Consider the following 20,743-nt stretch of genomic DNA (forward strand, 5'->3'; position numbering starts at 1 on the left):
TAACTGGTTACTCTAATAGCTTTTCTTATCTGCACTGCTATTTTGAAAGTTGTACAACACTGTTCAGCTCCTGCATGTTCACTCAAATGCTACTGCATCAGTAGATCCATGTTGTCTTTCATTTTCCAACCAGTGCTCCCTATAATCCCACAGAATTCATTACTTCCTTGAAGGAAGGTATTGCCCATTTAAGTCCTTAAACATTGCAACCCTCTGCTCGTGACCTTTAGCAGCTCCCCATACTACCTGACTCTCAAGTAATTTCAGTCTATACCACCACTCAACAGTGTGGCAATGGCTATCACAGCATGTTCACAATTAACAAAGCATAGTCATAGCTAGTACAAATTGTTAAAACTAACACAACATAGCCCCAGTAAACAAAGTACAGTATATTAACAGCTAACAGTGAAATCACAGATTACAGAGTATGGTTGCATATGATTACAACATGGTGCATTCTCAGCATAGCAACAGCTGCCTTACTGTAGCTACAGGATAAATAAGCCAGCTTTGTGTAATCACAGCTAAAGTATGGTCTAGTCACAAATAATATGGCAGAGTTTTGAAATGCCGACAGCTAGGAAATAGTGAGTGTAGCTGACATCTTGTGGTCATAATATTAGAAAGGTTTGATGATAAACAGCAGCAACTCTTAGTCATAGCTCCACCTTGTCAAAGCTAGCATCACATGATTGCAGTGGTTTTGTAGTGATGTCATAGCTCCACCTTGTCAAAACTAGCATCACATGATTGCAGTGGGTTTTGTAGTGATGTCATAGCTCCACCTTGTCAAAACTAGCATCACATGATTGCAGTGGTTTTGTAGTGATAATTCACATTTAGCAAATAAAGTAAATACAGCGCATTCTCACTGATGTAATTTACTACCATGTCATCACAGCTGGGCCGTGTGATCACATATAGCAAACCACAACTACTAGGTAGGTGGTGGTAGGCCGAGAAGGCAAGAAATTGGATAAAAATACTGGATTAGCTCTTCACCTCAGTATTACCATGGAATGTAATAGCAGGATTACATCAGGGAAAGGCTATGCAAATATTGATAAGAGCAGATGGATAGATGGGACAAGTAGTGGTGGAAGAACTTGAGAGACCTCGGGTAGATGAGACCACATGAGCTGCTTCTGATCCTGAACTGCTCCTCCTGAGAAACCAGAGTGGACCTAGAGATTGAAGGATCATAGCCCCTTTGGGGCAACTACAAATTTGTCAGATATGTGTTAGACTATTTCCATCCCAGATAAGGGTATGGAAAAGAAAATGTAAGAAGTTGTGTGGAAGAGACCAAATGCTAGTTTTTTTTTGTTTTTTTTTTATTGTGCAGCTGGGCAACATGTTCATGTATCTGAAGAGTTCCAGTCCAGTTGGATCCAGTTCCTTAACTTGCCCACCATTGAAGTACACTAAGGCAGCACTGTAGAGTATTTGGACTTCAGCACAGTAATTTGTATTGTGTGTTAGAAGAATGTGATGAGGAAGTTAAAGAATACAGAGATGGGGTGCAAAATTGTGATATGGATAGGAAACTGGCTGACTGACTAGAGGCAGAAGATAGCCCTTTGGGGGATCTGTCTCTGAAAACAAGCAGTTAATCAATGGAGTATCTCAGAGTTCAGTGTTGGGGCTGCTACTCTTTAGCACAGATGTGCCACATATCATACTAGTGTTAGAGAACAAGACTGATCTTCTCACTTACAGCACTGAGATCAGTGAAGGGGGTTCACTGCACTTACAGACTGGGGTAATATTTGGCAACTGGGGTTTACTGAAAAAATGTATGGTTATATGCATTTAACAACAATAATCCAAGAAAAATGTACATGCTAGAAGGTGGAACCTGAGGATGGCAAAAGAGGAATGGCATCAAGTTGTGGTCTGAATCGACCATATACTGACTTATGCAGCACAGTACAAAGGGCAGAAATAAAGGTTAGCAAGATGATGGTGTGCATAGCTAAAGGGGATGGACTTTTGGACTTAAAAGAGGGGCAGTGCATCCTCCCACTGTAGAGGACACTGGTAAAGACACAACTAGAGCAGCATGTCCAGTTTTGACAGAGAAACAGAGATTAGGCTGATATGTAACATGCATGCATGAGAAAACTACTAAAATGATAAGGGAGAGGATGGGTTATGAGGGAAATTCAAACAGCCTGGTATGTATATAGAAAATATAAAAGAACTCGGTGTTATTATACGTGAATGCGGTATGTCCAGTAAATGGATGAACTGAAAATGAAGAAGGGTAGAGAATGAAACATGGTGGCAGCTGACTAAGATGGGATACCTGTTTGTGATGAAAATCTGATCCTTCTGCCAGACCTCCTCATCCCTTACCACTCCCAAGCTCTTGCCCCTTGTTCATTACTACATCCAGTCATTATACACCCCAATCCCAGTCATGATCTGTGTCTCAGCTGATGACGCACAGAACACTTCTGGGAATGCTAACTGCAAGGCACTCTCCTGGAATATCTCTGCCTTATCCCTGAACATACATGCTGCCACCTTAGTACTTCCCTGTGAGAGCTCACTGGTGTCAATGTGTACCACAGCATCCATGTCTATCTCACCCCCAAAGTGGTCACCTGTTCCAAGAGACTGGTTTCACTGTAAGCTGGTATCTTCTTTGTCTCTTCCGAAGGCTTTTAATTCTCTACCAAAACTTTCTTCTCTGTTCCCACATACTAGCTCATCTCTCCTCTTTTACTTTCTTCCTCATATCACTTTCTCATTCCAGCTTAACCATCCCCAGCCTTTGCCAATGTCCCTTATACTTGCTTCACTTCTGTGCAGTGCCTGACCCCTTTCCGATCCTTTGTGTGCTCTTCTTACAAGCCCTTCCCACTGTTATGTGCTCCTGATTCTCTGCCCCCTTGTTCCCTGCCTTGTTATTCTGGTCCTTCTCTCCTTTGTGTCCTTCTTCTTTACTTCCTCCTGTTGATTTCCTGTTTGCTGTTTCACTACAGTGCGCACCACTTTTCTACTCCTCCCCCTGTCTTTACTACTTCAATTCCTGCTTATCATTCTTTACATGTCCTCTACCTGACTATCCTTGTCTGGTTCCTGCCTGTAGTTATCCATTTTTTACTGTCTTTCACTTCCCCCTGGCTTGATTCCAGACTGCCCCCCACCCATTCTGTACCTGTCCTGTCATAGCCTTGTTCCTTCTCCAACTGCTTCAGCCTAAGTCATCTTCTTGACTTCCTGCTCTCTATCATTTCCACCAACACCCAACAGCTCAGATCCCAAAACATCCTCTTGTGTTTCCAAACCCCCTAGTCAACCTTATCTATCCTCTAATGTCCCCACCCCCTGGTCCACCCCCTAAGACCACAGGTTTTTCATCCACACTGCTAGCCAACATCTAGAACAATGGCTCTATCTCTCTCCCTCCCCCTTTCTTCCAGTCTCTCACCTTCTATGTTCCTGTCCCCTGCTCAGTTCTCACTTCACAGATAATTAAGAAGCAGAAAAGCATTATACTCAACTTACTCAAAGAAATAACACAGAAAGAACAAGGTATACTTTTTTTTTCTTTTTTAACTTTACCTTTAAAAGGTAAAGAAAGGAAATGTGAACTAGGAAAACAGGAAGACTAACCAATGAAAAAGTAACTTTAGCCAGTAAATAAAACTGAAGTAGCAGTTGTGTCTTCAGAGCAAAGTCACATAACATTTCAGAAGACAACTGAAGTGAGATGAGCTAATAGGATCATTCCTGTCAATTATCATGTGGTGCCTTAGTGGTCCTTGTAGGCTGGGTGTCCTAAACTGAAGATCTCTAAGCTGGCAGGGCTCTGATCTGAAGTAAGACAGTAGTTACAGTTTTGCAGCTTAAAACAAAGTACAGCAAATAAGCAGCAACATTGTTTCTATACTGGGATCCAAATAGCTTTCCTCTGCCAGGTCAGATGCGTTAAATCCTTTGCCTAGGGTTATGAATCTGTAGGTTTTATTTACTGGGTAGGTAGTGGTGTATTAAGATTTGAGGTTACTGATGATGACATTCAGTCATAGTCACTTTATTGTAGCAGTTGTCCCCTCTGTTGCCACCTTGTGAACATCAATGCCAAGAAACACGGACATTTTCCAGCATCAACAGTTAAGTAAGTTCAAACACCTGTGTGACTTTTGGTCATTTAAGAATAATATGAAAAGAATGAATGAGGGGTGGAATGGGAGGGGGTGAAGTATTTAGGATATTTGTCTGTAGTGCAGTTTAGAAAATTATGGCAAAGAACAGATTGTGGTTTTTGGAGAAAGCTAAACTTGCTTCTTAATAAAATCAAGAATATCAGAGGGTTCAGTACAGAGCAAAGTGGAGCACTAACTGCAGTATGTCAAGGGGACAGGATGGGACCACATTGTACTAGCTGGAGTCTATCAAGGGCACAGAATGGGACTGCATTGAGTTGATTACTCTAAATATAAACGTGAAATAGGGAATATGCACAAAAGTAAGTAGAATTAAGGACTATTAATGACAGTAGGTTGAGCAGGCATCCGACAACAGTTACAAGAGGATTTAAAATTGTTTAGGAAGTTAAGAATTCTGATGTAAAATCTCCAGAAGTTGAGGGTATAATGGTAAGTTTCACAAGAGCAAATGCGCTGAAAACTGTAGCAGTGAAAATGGGTTACAATTTAATGGTTTATCATATGTTACAAAAGAAACAATCCAGTGCCAAGCAGTTTCACACTTCAAAAAATAGACTTCAGTTTCTCCGTATAAGCAGCCTTGCCAGTGCTTATATATTCTCCCCATGGATTAAGAAAGAGTGAGTCTTGATTGTGCCATGTTACACATATGTTTTTTTAATGTGGTTTACAAAGGGAATTTCAGCTATACCATGCAACATGTAATATTCAAATGTGGTTTACAAGACTGCTTCCATTCTTTTTGCAGAGGACTTGTGTTTGATACCCTTTACGGAAATCTTCTGAAGGTAGACCCACACGGCAATATCCTAGTGTGTACACGTGGATTCCGTTTCCAGAAAGGGTAAGTGTAACAGTCATTGACACCAACACGTAGACTTTCTGACACCAGAATGCAAATTTTGTCATAATCAGTTTTAAAGCCAATGTTATAATGTAAACAACATGGTATATAGCCACCAATTAGAACTGCAGGTGTTTTTTTCCTGTAAATAAGCAATGGAAACTGAATAGTAAGACAAGAGGTGAAGTATGGCTGTGTGTGTGTGTGTGTGTGTGTGTGTGTGTGTGTGTGTGTGTGTGTGTGTGTGTGTGTGTGTGTGTGTGTGTGTGTGTGTGTGTGTGTGTGTGTGTGTGTGTGTGTGTGTGTGTGTGTGTGTGTGTGTGTGTGTGTCTATATATATATATATATATATATATATATATATATATATATATACACACACACACATATATATATATATATATATATATATATATATATGCAGATGTTTACATATATATATATATATATATATATATATATATATATATATATATACAGAAATGGTCAAAGGCATTTTTTTCATAGCTAGTTGTATAGTAAGCTTACTACTACCAGATCAGGACCATAAAACATTGACACGCTATAGATGGACTGCACAGAAGGTGTTACATATAGTTAATATTCACTGCAAAAATAAGGCAACTTTTTTCTTCTTCTTATAAGAAACTTGATGTCCTACCTAGAAAGCCATCTACTTGAGATTCTTTATTTACTTGAGCTTTATCCTAAAGCAGGACAGGTAATGTGTGAAACAAACCTGAATATACACGACTACTTACAGTGTCTTACTGGGCAAGAGCAAGCTTGTTGTACTGGGTACACTTGTTGCTACTGGGATTTGTACTCACTGTAACCTGTCTGCATTTTTGGCAAGTATAACCTTCCTTCTATTACAGTGCATTGGCAACAAAGTTTTCTTTTTCCATTTTTGGAGCAAAAGGCAAAATAGCTTTGCTTTGTTAGCCGTTAGTCTCTGCAATTTATCTATTTAGATAGATAGACAGACAGACAGATAGATAATTAGTATTAGTACTTAACTGATTTGTACTTTTAATTTCTAAGACCACATCTTTATGACTAACTTAATTTATAAAGCTTTCATGTCAATTAAAGCATATATTAAACTGAAACCAGACGACATACTATCAGTAAAATATAATGCTGGGAAGCGTTTAATGATCTTTTTAATCATATTGGCCAAAACAAAATGAACTTTGAGGGCAGAGCTTAAGGAGATTAGTGCTATTGTTATGTTATTATACAAAATAAAATGATGGGAAGTGAGTAGTGTTCTATTTAATCTTCCTGGCAAAACATGTCTTGGAGGGCAAACCTGAAGGGTTAAATGTTGCTTGAATGATAGCACATTACCCACCCTCCAGTACTATATATTGTTATTATTTATTTTTAGTTACTTTAACAGATCTGTTTTCCCTTTCTCCATGTATTTGATTGCAAATCTATACTGCCTTGTGAGGTAGGCCTGGTTTCCCTATTGTGAAACATACAAACAGAAAACATCCTTGCTTCCTTCTGTCTTAAGGATATCAATAGTCTAGTTTGTTCAGATCTGTGGAATAGAATATGTGATCTCTGCAGCTCCAGTCCCACCCTCCTTAGAATATGAGACTTCTTCACTGACGCAGTGAAATAGTCCTGTAATCTCTCCCAGGGATAAGTTTTTACTGAAATCTAAAACAGCTTACCCACTCACATCATGGCATGCCATAATCCAGGAGGGAACAAGATACTACCTGAAGTCTTCTTGATACACTAGGGCTAGCCACCAAACTTCAAACGGATGTTTATAATTTTAATAATTATTGATCATGTAGATGACACCCGATCTAGCAAGTCATGGATTAGGAAGCATTGCAGAGGAGAGCAGGGGCAGACATTATGGCAGAAGTATACAAGAAACAGGAAGAAACAGAAAGTGTAAAATAAAAGAAAAAAGAAGCAAACAGAAAGCCTACAGTTACAGTACTAAATACAGAAAACTGTTAGCATGATGACAAGTTGATCAAGATTTGATACATGATGGGTTAGAAGCATATAGCTCAAATTGAAAGGTGAAAAGCTGATAATGGTAACACAAGATGGTGAACTAGATTCAAAATGGTTCATAAAATATATTGAAAAGTGTGCCATCGGCTATATGCAGATTCTGAGTCAAATGTGCACACCTTGTTTCTTGATATACTATGCTTATGGCCAAACATTTGTATGCCAAAAGATATAACAATGTGCAAATGCTAGTATGCTTTAAATTGTGTGACTAAAACTATAAATTGTTGAGAAAGTGCTAGAAACAGCCAGACAGAATATTTGAAAATGAAAAAGTAATGCTTGGTGCAGTGGTGCAGTAGTTAGTGTTGTCGCCTCACAGCAAGAGGTACTCTGGTTCAGTTCTCAGCTGGGATCCTCTCTGTATGGAGTTTGTATTCCTCCTTACATTTGTGTGGATTTCCTCTGGATGCTCTGGTTTCTTCCTATATTCCAAAGATATGCGTCTGGAGTGTTTCATAAATAAATAAAAAGGACATTCAGCGCTAAATGTTAAAAAATTGAAAGTCAAGTGTTTTTAGCTGAAGAAATAAGGACAAAGGGGACATAATTCATTGAAACAGCATACCTAGTGACTGCAGCATTCTGCAAAATGAAAGTCGTGAAATAATAAAACATCAAGACATTCAAGCAAATAATCACAGCAATGTGGGACAAGGAGCCAAGATAATTGTAGCAGTCATGGAAGCAGTTGGGATCCTACCTCTCAGCTGTCCAGATTTTCCCAAAATGTCCAGGTTTTTGCCTCATATTTTTGACTTGTTTCTAATAAAATTGTGTTTTTTGGCAAATAGCAGGCTAATCATTGAGTACTGAAGTCAGAAAATAATAGCAAACATTTGAGCTTCAGAATTCATACTCTTCAGAAAGTACATGCTAAACCTATTAGTCTATAGACCTTCTTAGTTTATAACAGCAAAATTTAAAAACATTTAAAAGTGTCCCTATTTTTGTAACTTTGTCCAGAATTCTTGGTCTAAGAGGTTGAGAGGTATGACTGAGATAGCAAAAAGAATTTACGAGAATATTGAAATATATTACCTGTGTAGGTAACCCCATATGAAATATTACAAAAGATACAATACTTAGTACATTGTAGGTACTGAGGAGAATACTCTTGACAACTATCAACTGATTTTATTGACTGTAAGTATGCCTGGGCGTATGAATGGGCTCAGTACCTGTTATGGCATGAAAAAGAACTAACAATTGGAAAAATGTTAAAAAAGCATAGATATTAACAGAGTAGTAAGTGGCACGCGGGAAAATAACACAAACTTCAACTGCAAAACTCATGCATCCACATTAAGTGTATTCAATATGCGTTAGTGTAAGAGCTATTGGAGGTATCCCACACCGCCCAGATTCATTCATTCAGAAAACAGGACTTCTTTGACTACAGAATGGTATGCAACTGTTGTAAACCTATTTGTTTCTCAGCAGTGTTTTTAGATAAGATAGCCTCTGGTTGAAACTTCTTACATCTGTCACTCACCTATCATAGACAAGCAGTACATTATTGTCTGGCATCAGTATGCCAGCCTTTGGAAATATGTTGCAAATAACAACCACAATTATTTCCCTTTTCTTACCTTTATTTCTTATGTTTCCTCTCTGGTTTTGCACAGTGTTCTTTTATTCTTTGCCCTAAAGTGATTTTGTTATACTTGCATGGAAATTGTGCAGACTGATCACAACTGCATAGGAAATGACAGAATTTATAACTGTGACAAAGGGGGTGGGGCCTTCCTACACCCTGAATTCCAACTGTTAGAGCTTTCATCTGGTCAAGTTCAACACCCAAACCAGGACATATCTTTAAGTATGTAGTAAAAGGGCAAACCCTTAGGACTTCAAGGCTAACAGCCAGGGATGATGAATTTAAGGAAGAACTAACTAGTCTGAAACGCAGATTTAATGAAAGGGGTTATGCTGATAGTATGACCTCAGGTATACTGGATGCATCTACTTCATGGAGAGACAGTATAGGCAAGCCATATTTTTCAGTGCCCAATAATGATAGAACAGGTTATGTTCAACTTAAAAATGAAACTGTTAGATTCTCTACTTATTTTACCAGCAATGTGAATATAATAACCAATGTGGTAAAAAAGAACTGGAATATATTAACACAGAATCCAGAAATCAAACAAGTCGTAGGGGAAAATCCAAGTTTTATATTTAAGAACAGGAAATCTTTGAAAAGGATGTTATGCTATCCACATCATAATAAGGGACAAGATATGGCAGGAGATGGTTCCTTGTGGTGGATGCAATCAATGTATATACATAAATCATGAGAATGTATTTACACATCCAGACACTAAGCGAATATATGATTTTACTGTAGCAGCCAATTGTAACACAAACCATGTGGTCTACTTGGCTGTCTGTCAGAAATGCTGTGCATTTTATGTGGGCAAGACTGACAGACAGCTAATATTTCGAGTCAGGGAACACTTATTAAATATTAGGAATGGTGTTGCCACTAATGCGTTAGCCAAACATGTGTCCTCTGAAGGCAATGACCATAATTTTATGTTCTCAGTTATTGAGAGAATTATTCCTAATGAGAGAGGTGGTGATATAAGGAACCATACAGAGACCTCTGAAACTAGGTGGATTATCAGATTAAGAGCTAATAAAGGAAAGGGCCTTAATGATAGAATACCCTTGAAACCAGTTTTGAAGAATAGGAGATTGTTCAAATTAAATTAAATTATTTTAATGAAAGACAGAGAAACATATTAAATATATATTTAATTGTTTTTAACTAATGCATTTTATGTTATAATGTTTATTACGTATCTCTACTTGAAATGTTTTTCCAGTATGACTTTGTACATATTGCACAATGACTGGTTTTACTTTAGGTGCTAATTACTTCAAGCATTAATTGGTTTGATTTGATTGGTTTGAATACTGTTTAAATATAGTTGAGTAGGAAGTGTTTGTTTGAAGGTCTGAAGAAGTGATATGTGTATCAGTATCATGAAAGCGCTTACCTGAGTGAATAAATTTACCTTGGATTTTACCTATGTTTTATTTATTCTTGGACTGTGTTTAAACTAGGACATTCTGTGCCTTGGTTACTTCACCATTTCTTTGTGGATTTTTATGACTTTATTGTACCTTGGTGGAGTATTTATCCTAGCGGTTTCCTGTCTAGCAGAGTCAGATATATGCTAGCTGTCTACATTCACCCAAACTTACAAATGCACCATCAATTATTAAAGCCCTGATTACTGTGCAATGATGACACTACCCAAAACACTAGTGATTTATATTTAAGATATATATGTGAAAAAAAAAGAAAATCATGGAAACAGCCAGAAATATTATCAGTAAAATAAAACAAGAACTTACTGTTCTACTCTACAGTTAGTTGGTAAGATCCATGTTGGAGCATTGTTTGTAGTTTGGGGGATCTTCTCTGACCAAGAATATGCACCTTGATGTTTTGGTCTGAAACTTGGATGAATCCTCACAGTGCTGACCTCTGAGAAATGATGAAATGTAGATAATGTCTTAGAAAATGCAAACTTGGGGAATAAATGGGAGGGTAATGTCATGCTCCTTGCAAGTTTCAGTCACTAGAGCTTGTAGTTGTAAATGTAAACAGGATGATGCTGTTTTTTTTAAATGGTAGCGCGATAAAAATGGCGGGGTCATACAAACATATAAATTATAAATTATTCACTCCCCCGCTCACTTTATTAATGCCTGCTAAGAATAACCCTGCACCTTACCTTAGAAAAACCTTTTCTGTAACAATACCACTACATAAAACAGGCTCAAGCAGAGACAAACATACCAAAAAGTGCACACAACACAAAGCTATCCCATTGCTTAACCCTTACTCGAACCCTAACTTTCCAATACTCACACAAACACACTCCCATCCTTATACCAACCCGCTTACCTATCTCTACGTACTAAACTGTCAACATTTCAATATTAGAAAAAGTAAAGAAAAGTAAAAAGGATAGAAAGTTGACAGGGGCACATATAATGCAATAAATGTAAATATTGCAGCTTTATAAGTAATGCATCTAACGTTTTGGTTGAAGGTGTAAAGTTATTTTGGGCAAAAAACAGGTTCGATTGCAGTTCACAAAGGAGTCGTTTGCACAGCAACATATAAACGTTTTTATGTAGGAAAAACTTTCAAAAAGTTATCAAAGAGATTATGCAAACACGTTACAGCTATTAAAAAGAAAGATACAAGTAACTCATTAGCAAAATATTCTAAATTGTAAAGATTTTAAAAATGTAATTATCATATACTTGATTCTATACATTTTGATGAGTTTAGTGGGGATTAGAAGATTTTATTGGATTGCAAAGAAGCTGAAGGGCAACTTAAGTTAAGAGCCGATAAACAGCCAGGTTTGAATGAATGTGTTAAACCGTTTTTTGCAAGCCCAAAGATTGTGATATCTATATTTTAAGGTTGCGATGAATTTAGACATTTATCTTTAAAAAGTATTTTTATTATTTATATATGTAAGAGAAAATAATTAAGAAAAAAGGGGGATTGGAAAAAGTTTTTTGATATGTTATTTGGTCAGATTTCTATTAGATTTTGTGGGCGTGTGACTTACAAATAGAATAAAAGCGCTTAAAAAATACACTGTGCCTTGGCGGTCCTTCTTTCTGAAACATCTTTTGTTTCTTGTTTCTGAGTTTTGAGAAGTAAGTGTTAAGTTTTAAACTATTGTTTTTTTTTAGTTACATTTTTTTACTGTCTGTATTCTGAGCTGTCAGTATTTTGATACTGCACTTCACACTGTTGACATTTTGAACCATGAACATTTTTAACTGCACCCATAAGTGTGCATGTGTGTGTGTGTGTGTGTGTGTGTGTGTGTGTGTGTGTGTGTGTGTGTGTGTGTGTGTGTGTGTGTGTGTGTGTATCTATATATATATATATATATATATATATATATATATATATATATATATATATATAGAGGTTTACTATCATAATCACAAAACCACCTCCATCGAGTGGTCACGATGTCAAACAAAAATATTGAAAATCACAGCACCGAACAGGCATAACACCAAAACCCAGCATACCTTCCCTCCCAGTCAAGTCCAACTAAAATTTTGCAGGGGGGGGCTGCACCCCCAGATCTCCTGCTAATTATACAAACAAACTCCGAGATCTCACTACAGTGAGGAAATGGGTACATTTCCCGATCCCCACTGTACTGCAATCCCAACATAGAACATCAACTTCACAACAGCGAATACACACTAGCATTCATTGTTGTGGTGTCGACCATTTTCAGTTCGGTCTTCTGTGAACTGGGAAATTTGCCTTTCGACTATCTCACTTAGATGGAATGTTGTCCGACAACATGATAGTAAACCATATATATGCCCACAGACCAGTGCTAGTAAAACGTGAAGGATTTTGTGGTGATAAAGTGTGCAACCCTTAGATACTGAACATTATACAATTCAGGGATGTAAACCCGCCTTAACAGAGAAGCAGAATGCCTAAATGAATTTTCCAGCAGGGCTGTTACTCTCTTGTAAGTCTCACAGGACTATCCATCACACTAACACAGCACAGGACAAACCTTAAAATTAAGGCTTCATGTCCACACTGACTGAAAAAGTAAGCAATGCTTAGTTAAAATAATTTAATGATGTTTAAAAACACCCATTTAACAATTCTACATCTGCCATTAACTGGTAATCGTTAAACTTAACAGAAACATTTCATATTGTATAATAGCGATAATGCCTGTCTGGGACGGACGTTATTGTGATGAATTATCGCCTTCTGGATTCAGCATTTTAACCCTCGGACTTTACCCACAGAATCAAACCTGGCCATTTGGAAGTAAATCCAACCGTCTCAAACTCCTGTCAAGCACTTATTTACACATTAAATTAGTTGCTCATCACTAAATGCTTATTTTTAACATTATTGCTAATGGGCAAAAAAAAAAAAAAAAAAAAATCAGGAAAAAAAAACATGCCAGTTTTTTTAACATTTCTTGCTAACTAATAGCAGACCAGCAGATTTAATTAAGCATGGAAGTTGTTCAGTATATCATTACCTCCAAATAAGTGGAGCTCAGTATGTAAATGCCAGCTAGAAGTGTTACAGATGAGTGAAACTGCTCCAGTTGTAAATAAACACATATGAATAACTTCAAAATAGAAACAGATTATATTGCATTAGACATGCTAAAGTTACTCAGCACAGAACTATAAAATGAATAGCATTCTGTTTATTGTACCTTCCAGATATGGTTTGTTAGTAACCAGATCAAAATGTCACATTATTTTGTATTTACTTTCTTCCACACATACAGTTTTTGTAATTCCAGAGAGATTATTATACAAACAGAATATGTAATGAAACACAAGAACATGTCCAAAATATTTTCCCCTACATTGTGTCCTTGGGAGTCCATGCATGGTTTCACTACTTAGCATTCACAAGTCCAGACTGCGCTTAATGAAACTAGATCTAATATTATCTTGTATGTCATTACATATCTACTGGGGATACACAATCTAAATATAGTCATTATCCAAAAAAACAGAACATGCAGATACCTAAGCAAAGAATATATGCATTGTTTAAAGACCCAAAGGCTCATTGTGATGTCATGTCAAATATAATGCATTCTGATTTTTCATATAGGTCAATTTTTAGTAAAAAGAAAAAAGCAGAGAAAGTGATTTTGTTCTGGCAGTGATTTCTCTGTTTTAATATCTTTTTTTCTGTCCTGTATTGTTATGCAACCATGAATTTAGAGGTGCAAGGGGGCTTTTCTCCAATAAAGAAAAGCTTCTGAAAACTCTCTTACTGAATTGAAATTTAGACCAATTGTTTTTTGTGTAGTTGAACCTTTACGGACGTCTCATGTAACAAGACATAGCTGAAGCACACACCTGGTATGACGGAAGTTTGAACCTTAGCCACGCTGTCCACATTCTGAACCATGATCTACCATAATTATGAGGGGTTACGGTATCCTGTCTCAATAATAATTTCTGTAGTTTTAGAATCTCTCTAGTCACTTTCATGCTGTCAGTTGCGGTATAGTATAGAATCCTGTTTATGAGCCTCATACAGTCTGCACTGTTTTCTAGTCTGTTTATTTCTCCCTTGTGCTTGCTGACCATCACATTCTGCTTTGAAACTGTCCTCTTTTACCTTGTGGGTGAGAGCTAATCATGCAAGATGCAATGCATAAAGCCTTTGGAGTTTTCTCTTGAATGGCCCTAATCCCGCTCCTAGTGGCTGACACAAGCACCCCACATCACAACATGAGTATACTATGCTCATCATTTAGTGTATGCAAGCATCTACACACATGCGTGCATGCGTGCGCGCGCGCACACACACACACACACACACACACACACACACACACACACACACACACACACACACACACACACACGCATGCACATGCTTGTGCACACACACACACACACACACACACACACACACACACACACACACACACACACACACACACACACACACACACAAAATATCACACACTATGAGAGCTACCATCATTGACTTGAGATCTCCAAGTCCATATGTCCTGGTAATATACCCATTGTGAATATGCAAATTTCCACTTATACAGAAGCAGTCAGCTGACCAGGACCACTATCTCCCACACATCAGGATGGGTTTACCAGCATAAGTTTCTCATTCCCATCATATACTCAGCTTTATTTAACCTCTATATAACAGATGGTCATTTAATTTCGTATTACTATATGTGCATTGTTTATCCACTGACTAGCTGAACTACTCAGGAGAAGGAGGTTATTTATATGCAGTGATTATTTATATTAGTATAATTTGGCTTGTGCTGTGGTTTAAAACTGGCTAGTCTGGATCAGACTCGTTGGTAAATTAAAATAAATAAATAAATAAATATGCAGGTTAAAAGCAGTTTAGTGGTAGAAAAATGTACCTAAGGCAGTGTAAAGAAAGGTTGAAAGAGTTTCACTTGCTGACACCTTGAGTGGATACTCAGAAAGAATAAACAGAGTAAAAGATGACATCATGTTTTGGGAAAGGCAGTACAAAAGGACAACATGGTACAAACTGTGGACAGAAAATAGTGAGTGATATGGGAAATGTGAAGAGGCATTTTTGTAGAAACATACTCAGCAGATGTACATTTTCACTTGTGGCTACAGGAAAAATAACTTACTGGTTAAGTGACACCTGCAGATTTCCTCCTAGGCAAAAACATGCCATGTACAGATTAATTTTGGTCCTTATCTGCCATCAGAGTCTAGGTCTGTGGGCTTAGAGAAGACTGTATGAGATAGATTAACTATAGTCTGTTCAACTTTCAAAGCCTTTAGTACTTACTATGTATCAGAAAATCGCACCTCAAACAAAGTTTTCTCTACTGTAATTACTGCAAAAGAAGGCGCAGCTGTCTTTCAAATATCGTACGGTTCTTAAGCTGTAAAGATCCGCACCTTCCACAGAAGCAGCTTGTAGCTAGCTTCTTTTGCCAAACCTTTTATATATCTGAGGATATCAACACAACTACCCCACCGTTACTTTTATCTTTTAGGGGCAACAGCAAGCATGTGCCCAGTTCATAAATCTCAGGTCAGCATGTCTTTTTATCTGTACTGTTCAATATTTTGTTGAGCCTTTTGTGGACTGCCTGTCAATTTCTAATTCCCCTCTTTGAGGCAGGGCCTCCAAAACTTGAGCCATTGATACAAGCTGTAAGTAGTCTGGTAGGGAACAATGCAGGATGACCTTATGCTTTCTATATGAGATATACTTTTAGACGTAATAAGTCTAAATCTGTTACTACAATGGCCAGTGCTTGAAATGACTCACCCTAACATGAACTGTAACAATAGTTTCAAGGTTTATCCTTAGTGTCCATTGCTGAAGTATGGGAAGGACAGATTATAAATCCCGATAGGGAGTGTAATACATTTCACAGTGCTTAACACCATCCCCATTTGAAGATTCAGAGGTAGCAGGTGTTTAGAAATCATCTTATAATATTCCTAACAACCAATATATTTTATCACCACATCAGCTTTGTATAATAATGGCCATGTTCGATGTGCAAATTTGTAATAAAATTCTTCCAAAGTAGTCTAGATTTTGGATTCCTCGCCTTATTGCATATCAACAAATTGAAAACACTGAAGTCCAGAGTAATAGAAATTCATAACTGACCTTGACAGGCCCTGTGAGGGGAGTTTCAGTGCACAGAACATACCTGTGCTGAAGACCTGAAAGAAAAAAATAAGAAAGGTCAAAGATTTACACGTGTCTTAAAGAAAAGACAGAGCTTTGTAAAATGTGTGTGGGAATTATTGACATAGACTGCTACTGTGAAGACAAGTCACAACTAATGAGGGAAGTTAAAAAATGAAGGTAAGAAACATTATTTATAGAAAGGGCGGTAAGACTGTGGTACAATTAACCAGTAAAATCACTGAGTAAGAAAACAAGGATTTCAAGCATTTCACACATGGGTAGGAAAGAATGGAAATACTCTGCTTGCTGAGGTTGACACAGCGAGGAGGCAGAATGGACAGAGGAGATTATAGTGAAAGTGCATGATTCATATAATTGTTTATAAGCAAGCCCAGGAAACATGGCAGACTGGTTACCATTTTCTGCTGTCACAGTTTGTGTTCCTGCTGCATGCTATACAGTATAGCCAAGAACACTTGATGAAATAAAGTTACATTGATGGTGTCTTTATCAGTGTAGACTAACAACTTCTATGTACAATTACTTATTTTCAGCTGTGACTTGGAGGCTTTGGTCCTGTTGAATGACCTATTTGTTCATAGTCTTATACTAGGCGGGTAGTAATTGTAGGAGCCAAAGCAAGATGTGGAGGATGTAGCACTTTCTGAGCTCACTGTGTAACTATGCTATACTGTTAATACTACCATCACACCAGCATGCCAAACTCCTGTATACTTTCCAAACCGTAGAGGTATTATTACACTTTTAAGCACCAGCTGTCAATAAGAAACCTTACAGCTTCAGTGTTTATGTGCCTTTTGTGCACTGTGGCTTCTAGTTGTTCCAACAACCCACTTGTCTTTGATGTTGCTGTCCGATACTGTTTATGGATGCCATTTATTGTGTATCCTTGAAAGAGTAAAAATAATGCATAAAAGATGCCTTTAATAGAGAGTCTGAATTACACAGACTGAAATCTGTAAACAGACAGCTATTACTTTTTTATTGCTTCGCTGAAAAGCAAATTATGTTTCATAACCAGCTTACTTTGACTTACTTAAGAGTCATCAGCAAGGGACTAGGGAACACAACAAACAAAAACATAGTACTTGGAGATGGAGAGATCCAGGTTTTAGATTCACCTGTTTTTGGAAGCTCAGGTGAATTATGTCTGTAATGACAGCTTACCCATAACCCCCTACTGTGGTAATGCCATTGTTATCTAGGCTGATAATGACAGTTGTGACAGGTGCACTTATCTCCTAAGCATTGTCGGAGGTGACAGTTAATACTGACCTTTACAGACCCACACATACACAAACTGGTGCTTCATGCACTTCTGAGAAAGCTCAGAAGATACTAAGATAGGAACAGAAAAAATGCAGCCCAGCACATGGGGGTTAGTTTTATTAATAGGATAAAGTTTAGATGGAAAATCTTTTCTTGGCAATGTAAGTCTGATCTAAGGATTCCTGAAAAAGACTATCATTGCATTCCTGTCTCACTCTGTCACCTCAAAAAGCTTTAAAGTCAGCGGGCAAAGCATTTTATCCACAAAGTAATTATCTGCAGCATTAAATTTTAATCTTTATTGGCTGCTCTGTCCATCAGTACAAAGGCCTAAATGAGATACTGCTGAGAATATCTTCATTAAAGCCAGTAAAAGACTATTTATGACAGTGTGGCAAAACTTTTAACTTGTTTTTTTGCTTCTGTATTTCTCTTATCTACTTTTACAGCATGGTAGAGTAGGATGATAGATAAAAACTACTTAATCCTATCTAATCTTTCCAGTAACCCTACCTGAGAATAAACTGACAGTTCTGCTTCCTCATTTTCATCTTCAAGACAGTCTTGGACAAGTCATTTGTTGTCTCGAGTTCTACTGCACGTTTTGTTTTACCACTCTCTGTGGCAAGTTCTTTCATGCTTGTTCAACCCTTTGTGAAAAAATAGTTCTTGACATTATACCCCAGTCACTTACCTTTTTATTTTAAATTATTCTACCCCAACACCACACCTTCTTATGTAATTCTTTTTTCCTGAAAGATATTTAAAAAATTGACCAAAAGTGCTAAACTACATTCGGGCAATAAGTGTAAGTCCTTATAGCTGTATAAAACCACAAATGGAACTTCTTTTAGTCCTCACAACTGGTCAAACCCCATATCAATCAGTCATCTAACTGACATCTGCTCCCCTTTATGCTTTTTCAGTCTAATTCTGAGAAATCTAGGGTTGCATCTTGGCTGAAAACAAGGAAGTTTCCGGTAACATGCAAATTGGGTTCTAAAATGCACTCCTTCTGTTCCTTTCCATTAATTCTAGTTGCTGTAAATACGGAATGAAGGATATTGTAACATAGACTAACTTCCCAGGGTTAGTGTTGGATTCTCTATACTTACTTTAAATTTATTCAGTTAAAACCTGGATACAAACTGAGAAAAATGCTGTCATGAACAAATAAATCTTAATCAGTATTTCTGCAGTGCTGTTGTTAACGTTTTCTGCATGCTCACGCATAGGTTCATAGGTTCATACTAGGCTATCTGCCCTAGGGCATTTATAAGCCTAGCCAGAGTGTGTGTGGCTTTCACCACCCCTTAGGATGAGAATACTATACCCATTAGTTTGCTGTGCCTCTGTCCAGCAGTGATACAGAGATGATTCCTGGGGTAAACCTACGATCTCCCATCCACTCGTCAAGATTTCTCTTGAACAGAGTCAGTGAGGGGCTCTGCCTCACATGGACTGGGATTCTGTTCCATAGTGTAGGGAGTCTCTGGGTGATGAATCTGTCCCTCCAGCACGTCCTATTTATATCCGTGTTGAGGTTTAAGTCTCTTGCTCTCGTGGCTCTGGTGGATTTGGATTATGTCCATTAATTCCGGGTTGGACATGGCCTTGTATGTCAGGCACAGATCACCTCTGAGCAGACGGTATGCGACTGAATAGAGCTGGAGTTTCTTCAGTCAGGCATCGTATGTTTGAGCCCCTTTATCCTTTTGGTGAGGAACTTTTGGGGTCTTTCCAACTGCTGCAGGTGTCGGGTAAGGTACATTCCGAATGGGGCGTTGTACTCAATCATTGGTCTGATAAGTGAAGAGTACAGGGGTACAATGACCTCTCCTGATCTGGATGTGAATCCCTTCATGATCAGGTGGGCAATGTAGAAGGTCTTCCTAACCACTTTGGCAATGTGAGTGTCAAAAGAGAGGTTACTGTCAACTTGGGTCCCCAGGTCCCTGATAACTTCTTCTGTGTTTAATGGATTACCACCTATGTGGTAATTAGGGGTTACCTTGTTTTTCCCAAAGGGTATGACTATACATTTTGTGGCATTTAGCTTAAGGCCATGGCTCTGGCACCAGTTATCCATTTCTATGAGACCTTTCTGGAGGATGTCTGTATCTGATGGAGTGTCAATTATGGTGCCCAGTTTGCAGTCATCTGCAAATTTTGTCTGCCACAATCCCCCTATGTTTGCCTGCACTTCAGAAAAATAAATGCTGAACAAGAGGGGGCCCAGGACTGAGCCCTGTGGGACACCGCTCGTGACCGGCTTAGAGTCTGACATGGCACCAGCAACTCTAACCCTGTGCGTTCTGTCCTTGAGCCAGTTTGCAACCCATCTTGTGACATATGGGTTTACATCTAAGCTGGTGAGCTTTTCTATGATGCCTGAGTGGGGTATTGTGTCGAACGCTTTTGCTAGGTCAAGGTAGGCTGTGTGAACTGCCTTACCCTCATCAATGGCCTTAGTGACTGTTTGAAAAAGTCGACCAAGTTCAAGAGGCAGGATCTGCCCTTGACAAAGCCAAATTGGGTAGGATCCAGTGTCTGTAGGTCCCCAATGTCTTTATTTATGAGTTCCATTATGATCCTCTCCATAGCTTTGCAGACAAGGCTCGTCAAGCTTATGGGGCGGTAATTTCAGGGTCCGTAGAAGCACCGCCTTTGTGGAGTGGGACCACAGTTGCCGTCGCCATTCTTTGGGCGTATCCTGTAGTAAGGCTAAGATTAAACAGCAGCCTTATGTGTGGGTTTAGTTCCTCATTGAGTTCGTGTAGCACACAGCCGGGGACACCGTCCGGTCCCATTGATGCTGTGTTTTTTGCTTTAGAGAGAGCAGCTCTCACCTGGGCATCTGAGATGTTTGGGAGGCTAGACTCTGGTGGGATAGATATTTCTCATTTTGGGGGAGGGAGGGGAGAAATTTGCACTGAACCTGTCTGCCAGTATGTTGGCAATGTCTGTGGGTTCAGTGATTTTTTTATCATTTTGGACTAATTCTGAGCATATCTGGGAGTTTCCACCCAGGTTTCTAACATAGCTAAAGAAGGCTTTATGATTGTCTTTTGTGTCATTAGCGATTTTTCTCTCAAAGTTGGCCTTGGATGATTTTATGAGTGATCGTAGTTTTTTGCT

At 38.3% G+C, this 20,743-nt stretch overlaps 1 protein-coding gene across 2 annotated transcripts in view; it reads left to right on the forward strand.

Annotated features, from left to right (window-relative positions):
* Window positions 1-20,743, forward strand: part of LOC122812027 (cytosolic purine 5'-nucleotidase-like) — a 563,563-nt gene that overhangs the window by 70,538 nt on the left and 472,282 nt on the right. For both annotated transcript variants that reach the window (XM_044084264.1, XM_044084265.1), the window contains exon 4: window positions 4,933-5,028. In XM_044084264.1, the coding sequence (XP_043940199.1) occupies window positions 4,933-5,028 (96 nt within the window). The remainder of the gene's footprint in view (window positions 1-4,932; window positions 5,029-20,743) is intronic.

Source organism: Protopterus annectens, chromosome 9.part0 (assembly GCF_019279795.1).
Source record: "Protopterus annectens isolate FY-2018-M chromosome 9.part0, PAN1.0, whole genome shotgun sequence".
Classification (NCBI taxonomy): domain Eukaryota; kingdom Metazoa; phylum Chordata; order Ceratodontiformes; family Protopteridae; genus Protopterus; species Protopterus annectens.